Source organism: Leptonychotes weddellii, chromosome 13, assembly GCF_054177405.1.
Source record: "Leptonychotes weddellii isolate Sample4059 chromosome 13, ASM5417740v2, whole genome shotgun sequence".
Classification (NCBI taxonomy): domain Eukaryota; kingdom Metazoa; phylum Chordata; class Mammalia; order Carnivora; family Phocidae; genus Leptonychotes; species Leptonychotes weddellii.
The window spans coordinates 80,103,504-80,109,439 of record NC_138381.1 but is presented as its reverse complement, the minus strand read 5'-3'; the positions used below and the strand labels follow the sequence as shown (position 1 = coordinate 80,109,439).

At 58.5% G+C, this 5,936-nt stretch overlaps 1 protein-coding gene across 1 annotated transcript; it reads right to left on the bottom strand.

Annotated features, from left to right (window-relative positions):
• Positions 1 to 2,310: 2,310 nt before the first annotated feature.
• Positions 2,311 to 4,297, bottom strand: FZD10 (frizzled class receptor 10). Its single transcript, XM_006739955.3, has one exon. The coding sequence runs from the start codon at positions 4,061 to 4,063 to the stop codon at positions 2,318 to 2,320; it is 1,746 nt and encodes a 581-aa protein (XP_006740018.1). The 5' UTR covers positions 4,064 to 4,297; the 3' UTR covers positions 2,311 to 2,317.
• Positions 4,298 to 5,936: the final 1,639 nt, after the last annotated feature.

The following is a 5,936-nucleotide window of genomic DNA, read 5'->3' as shown; positions in this document are numbered from 1 at the left end:
TAGGTTTTTGCTTGTGGGCATTTTTTAAACCTTTTTTTTTTTTTTTAATGCACTTTAGGCTATTCTAGATTTTATTTTAAGTTACTTTGCCTACCTAGTTGGTGTTTCTTGAACTTGATCCCAAACCACCCAGGGTCCCTGCTCGGGCAGGCCACGGCCATACACGTCTAGGTGAGGTGGCCCCCACAAACCGACCCGTACCTTTGCCCAGCTCTGATATTGATGTGAGGGTGGTCCTACGATCATCAGGCTTAACTCCTAAACACCCTCTTTGGGAAACAGGCTGCCCTGACTCCAGGCTTCTGTCCATCTTAGGAAGTGCTTAATACATGTTCAAAATTCTTAAGGGCTCTTTGTTCAACTGGGAACTTGACATCAGCACGACCCCACGGAGAGCTTGGTTTATTCTGCTGATTTCCCACGGCAGGATGTCTGGACCATGCCCTTGGATCCTTCGTGTTAGGACTGGAGTTCAGCTGTGCCTCTGACCGCTGAACCTGGGCCCACTTTAGGTCTCTACCGCTCCAGCAGCAGACACAGGAGAAGAACCAAGTTCTCTGTCTCTCATTCTCTCTGTCTCAAATAAATAAATAAAATCTTTAAAAAAAAAAAGCTGATAGACCTCCTTAATGACCTGCCACCCTGAGCAGATATTTTATCCTGTCCAGGTCTATAATCTGTTCTGTAAACTTGTCCTGGACTTGCCACAAAACCAGCACATTCTGGACTGACGCACAGAACTCTGTCTAGGTACGATTTGATCCCAGCAGACCCACCGAAGGCTACTCGGATTTAATACTCTGACTGGGCTGGCCACGCTCCCTGGAGATATCACCGGAGGTTGGTCCAGGCTCCCCGGGATTCAGCCACACTTAGAAGCCCAGGCGCTCCCCGAGAAAGTGTGTCTACAACCAGGCCCTCACATCCAGCCACCAAGAGTCATAGCAACGATCTCCAGCCCTCCCCATTTCCTGCATGTCATTCCACTGAAACTCGAAATTCAATTATTCTGCCAACCTTGCCATCCACCCATCTGCCGTTTCACACGGATAACCAGTAATCTCTAGATAGAGATGCACATTCAGGATTTGCTTGAAAAGCTGGTAGGGGGAGAAAGTTTGCTCTGCTCTCTCCACACTCAGGGAAGGGAAGCCTCACAATGCACAAGGGACCAGCACCAAACTAAAGAACATATTTTATTTTTAATAAAATAGTGGAGCATGAAAAATATCATATATTACAAATATACACAAGCAGAACAGCTCTCCCCTGGGGTGGTGGGGAGAATCAACTAGACTTGTCTAGTGCTTCTTGAGCTATTCATGGAAACCATTTGTTTAACAATAGAAAGAGTCAATAAGCCCTTTGGATACTTTTGAATGATCTTTCTCCCCTTTCCCCCCCCTCCCCTCCTTTCCACAAATCAGTCCAAACGTGTATAACATTGGCTTGGTTTCCATTAAAAAGCCACAAAATGTAACACTAGAGGGTTTCTGAGGGCTGGGCCTCTGTGCTTTTGTTGAGATTTCTTTTGTTGTCTTTATGTACAGCAAAATACTTGTTTCTCTTTTCATTTCCAGGGAGAGAGGGAAGAAATGTATTGCACATTGTTTGCATTTGCAAATGTTAGGTTTGGAAGTTTCTGTCTTGGAGAAAGACCCATTTGTGAAGGCTAGAGGCTGGAGTCTATTTTAAGTGACTCCAAATCCACTGGAGTGTGTTAAATCGTCAGGGCTCCCCTTTCTCCCTGTCTACACAGAAGCTGCTGTCCCACACACAGCCTTCCTGGGGGTGGGCCCCAGGGATGGCTCCTCGCTGGAGACCCACTTTACCTCTCCCCGCCCCCTCCCCATGCTCCCAGCAGAAGTTCTTTAATGTCCAAAGAAGTTACCTCTCCTCTGACTTGTAAATGGGTAGCAAAGCCAACTCAAACACAGGGCTATGTATTTATGGAAGCTTCTAAACAAAAGTTTTCTTCTGGGGGCTGAATCAACTACTTGACCACAAATTAGTTACACGAGAGGCTACTTAAGTAAGGGAGGAGCTCTCCTTCTGGAAACAAAACAAAACAAGTAACCTGGAAACACATTTTTACTTTCAGTGTATCACAGCATCCTGAATTTCAGGGTAAAAACTTTTTTTTTACTTTTATTTAAAAAAACAAAAAACAAAAACAAAACCCAACCAGCCAACCAGGAAAAGCACCACGTTTTGGCTCTGACTGCCACCATATCCTGTCTGGGAAAGTTTTCCACTCTGGCCTTCCCTCCCTGCACGCCCCCCCACCCCCACCCCCACCCCCACCCCCCAAGGCAGTTCACACACAGGTGGGAGACTGGGCAGGGATTTCATATTTTCCAAGATGGGTTTTTTGGGGATGCTGGGCTTTTTTGTAAATCCCACTGTTGGTGATCACACTGGCGGGTTTCCTCCTGCTCTTCCTCTTGAACCTGCGGCTGCAAACGTTCTGCCAGGACTGCAGGGTTTTGGACGTCCAGATCCACATCCCGCTGGTGATGCCCACCACCAGCAGCATGAAGATCTTCACCATGAAGATCTCCACGGCCGGGATGGACGCGGCCATCAGGCAGTCCAGAGTTTTGGTCTGGTTGTTCATTTTGCACTTGTGCTGAGTGGCTAGGATTTTCCAGTACTCCATGTTGAGGCGCTCGTAAAAGTAGCAGGCGATCACACAGGTGGCCGGCACCGTGTAGAGCACAGAGAAGACTCCGATCCTCACCATGAGCTTCTCCAGTTTGTCGGTGTTCTCCCCGCCCGTCTTCATCACCCTCCGGATGTGGAAGAGCGCCACGAAGCCGGAGAGGATGAAGGAAGTGCCGATGACGAGGTAGCAGGTCAGCGGGATGAGCACGAAGCCGGTGAGGGCGTTCACGTCCATGCTGCCCACATAGCACACGCCCGTGAGCTCGTCGCCCGCCACCCTGCGCATCACCAGGATCAGGATGGTCTTCACGGCCGGGATGGCCCAGGCCGCCAGGTGGAAGTAGCTGCTGTTGGCCTCGATGGCCTCGTGGCCCCACTTCTTGCCGGCAGCCAGGAACCAGGTGAGCGTGAGAATCACCCACCAGAGCGAGCTGGCCATCCCGAAGTAGTAGAGGACGAGGAAGACGAGGGTGCAGCCCGTGCTCTCCAGCCCCTCCTGGATGACATAGAGCTGCCCGCTGTCCCGGTCGCACGCGATGCTCTCGGCGCCGGCAAAGAGGCGGATGATGAAGCCCACCGAGTAGACGCAGTAGCACATGGAGAGGAAGATGATGGGGCGCTCGGGGTACCTGAAGCGCGCCGGGTCGATGAGGAAGGTGAGCACGGTGAAGGCGCTGGAGAAGAAGCACAGCACAGCCCACACGGCCAGCCAGACCACCGCGAAGCGCTTGTCGCCGCGGCTCCAGTACACGTCCACGCCGGGCGTGCACAGCGGCGCGCACGCCGCGCTCTTCTCCACGTGGTGGAACTTGCCCGGGTTGTCGCAGCTGGCGCGCCCCGGGCCCGCGTCCCTGAGCGAGTGCTCCTGCGCGCCGTGCGGCCGCTGCGGCCGGAAGAGCGGCGGGAACAGGCCCGAGCCCCGGGAGGGCTCGTCCGAGCCGTTGTTGGGCGCCTCCATGCACAGGTAGTTGGGGTCGTTCTTGTTGGGGAGCTTGCTGCAGTCCAGCGAGTCGGGCCACTTGAAGTTGAACTGCTCCATGATCGGGGAGCACTTGAGCCGGGCCTGCTCGCACATGACCCGGCAGGCGGGGATGGGGGTGGAGACTTGCTCGGTGCACATGGGCGCGTACAGCGAGCACAGGAAGAAGCGGAGGTGGCCGTGGCAGCCGTACTCCACCAGCGGCGCGAACTCGTGCAGCTGGATGGCGGCCTCGCGCTGGTTCTCGTGGCCCATCAGGTTGGGCATGCGGGTCATGTTGTAGCCGATGTCCTTGCACATCGGGATCTCGATGGGTTGGCACTTGCCGTCGCCCGGACGCTCCATGTCCATGGAGCTGATGGCGGCGCACGAACCCATCACCTGCAGGACCAGCCACAGGCGGGGGCCCGGACGCGGCATGCTGGCGTCGGAGGTGCCCCGGCGGGGAGGTCCGCTCCCCTCAGCGCCGCCGCTGCCCAGCTCGGGCCGCGGGCCCCGGCTCCCCGTCCCCGCGCCGGCCCCCGCCCATGCCCGCTCGGCTGGCCCGAGCGCTGCGCGCCGCGCCCCGGGCCTCCGCCGAGGTGGGGGCCGCGTGGGAGACGGAGCAAAGTTGGCCAACAATACCGGGAAGCGCGACGGGCCCCGAGCTCCCGGCGGCGGGCGGCGACTCCCGGCCGCAGCAAACTTTGGGTTCTTCCGCGAACGCCCAGGTGGCGCGTCCGGGAGGCCGGCGGCGCGGGCGCACGGTGGCCGGCCGGCTGGCGGCGGCTCCTCCCTCCCGCGCCGGCCTCGCCGGGCCCGGCCGCAGCTGCTCGGCGCCGCGCGTCCCGGGCAGAGAAGACGCGCAGAAGGCGAGGGGGGAGCGCAGCCGGGCGGCGACAGGCCCCGCCCCCGGGCGCGCGCCCCGCCCCCGCCGCCGCTTTGCATGAGAAAGCCGGCCCGGCGCCCGCTCCCGCCGCCCCGCCGGCCGGACCCCCCGCCGGCCCGCCCGCCGCCCCCGCGCGGGGAAGCCCCGGTGTCCCCGGCGCCCAGGGGCCCGCATTGCCGAAGTTCGGAGACGGGCCGGGGGAGCGGGCGGGGGGCCGCGGCGGGGGGCCGGGGGCGCATCTTCCCTCGCCCTGACGGTGGGCCCCGGGCGGGGGGGGCTTTCAAAGCGGGGTGGGATTGGCGTTTTACAGCCCTGGCCATAAAGTGGCCCCTCGGCTCGTAGACCTGCCCGCGTCTTCCCGAGGCCTGCGCTCCGGCTCCGGCTTCAGGGAGGGGTTCTCTTTGAAATTTCAAAGAGAAGCGCTCAGGGCAGGGGGAGGGGCTCGGGGAAGCCAGATTTTAGGGCCGCTCCTCAGAGGTCTCCGCGGGGAAGGCGGGGAGGGGGAGGGGAGGGCAGCCTCCTGGGGCGCCTGGGTAGTTGTTTTTTTTTTTTTCCCCCCGCCTCGGGAAGTGGGGGCTTGGCTTGTGTAATGACCCCCGCCCCCAACAGAGCCGCGGAGTGTAGGGGCCTCGCGCCAGGCAGGGCTGGTGATTTCTTCTAGGCGGCTGAGTTTATTTATTATGGGAAGTCATTCGCTCGTCGGGTATTTATATTATTTGGCGAGTGATCTGCCTGGCCTGCGCCCTCCTAGGCTGCAGACCCGTAAGACGATGCGGAGCTGGGGCTGGGAGGTCGCGGCGTCAGCTCGCGCGGAGGGTCCCCAACTCCTCCGGACCTGGGGGTGGGGGCGCGCACGCCACTCGGTTTCGATGGGAAGTGAGGGAGCGTCCTGGCCGGACGCCCCTATGCCACCCCCACCCCCTTATACTGGAGCCAGTTTGCGACAAAGTCACTTGGGACACAACGCCCCCGCCGGTCTGTGGCACTGGGCTTAAGGGGTGGGCACCCACACCACTCCTTGCCTCCAACAGAACATGCAAAGCGCTTCACCTAGCATCCCATAGTAACCCTTAAATAAACAGCTCCCCTAGGAGGCGGCCGGTCTCTCTCCTCTTAGACGCTCTCGAGGTCAGGATCTTTTTTTTTTTTTTTTTTTGACTAGGTCAGGATCTTTTTAAGTTCCTCTAAGACTCCCAGGATCACGTATAGAGGGGGCAGTAGGAGGACTGCCGGCCGGGAGGAGAGGTCAGAGGAGCGGGCCTTCTTTTTACCCCTTCCTTTCTGAGGTCAGCAGTGGAGAGGTGTGCGATGTGGACAGACACCCCTGGGGATCGGTGCAGCCCCCTCAGTCTTGCTGCCCTGCACCCCGCTTTGGGAGAGCTGGGTGAATCCTGCAAGAGGAGAGCTGTCGGTTTCGCTAGCTAC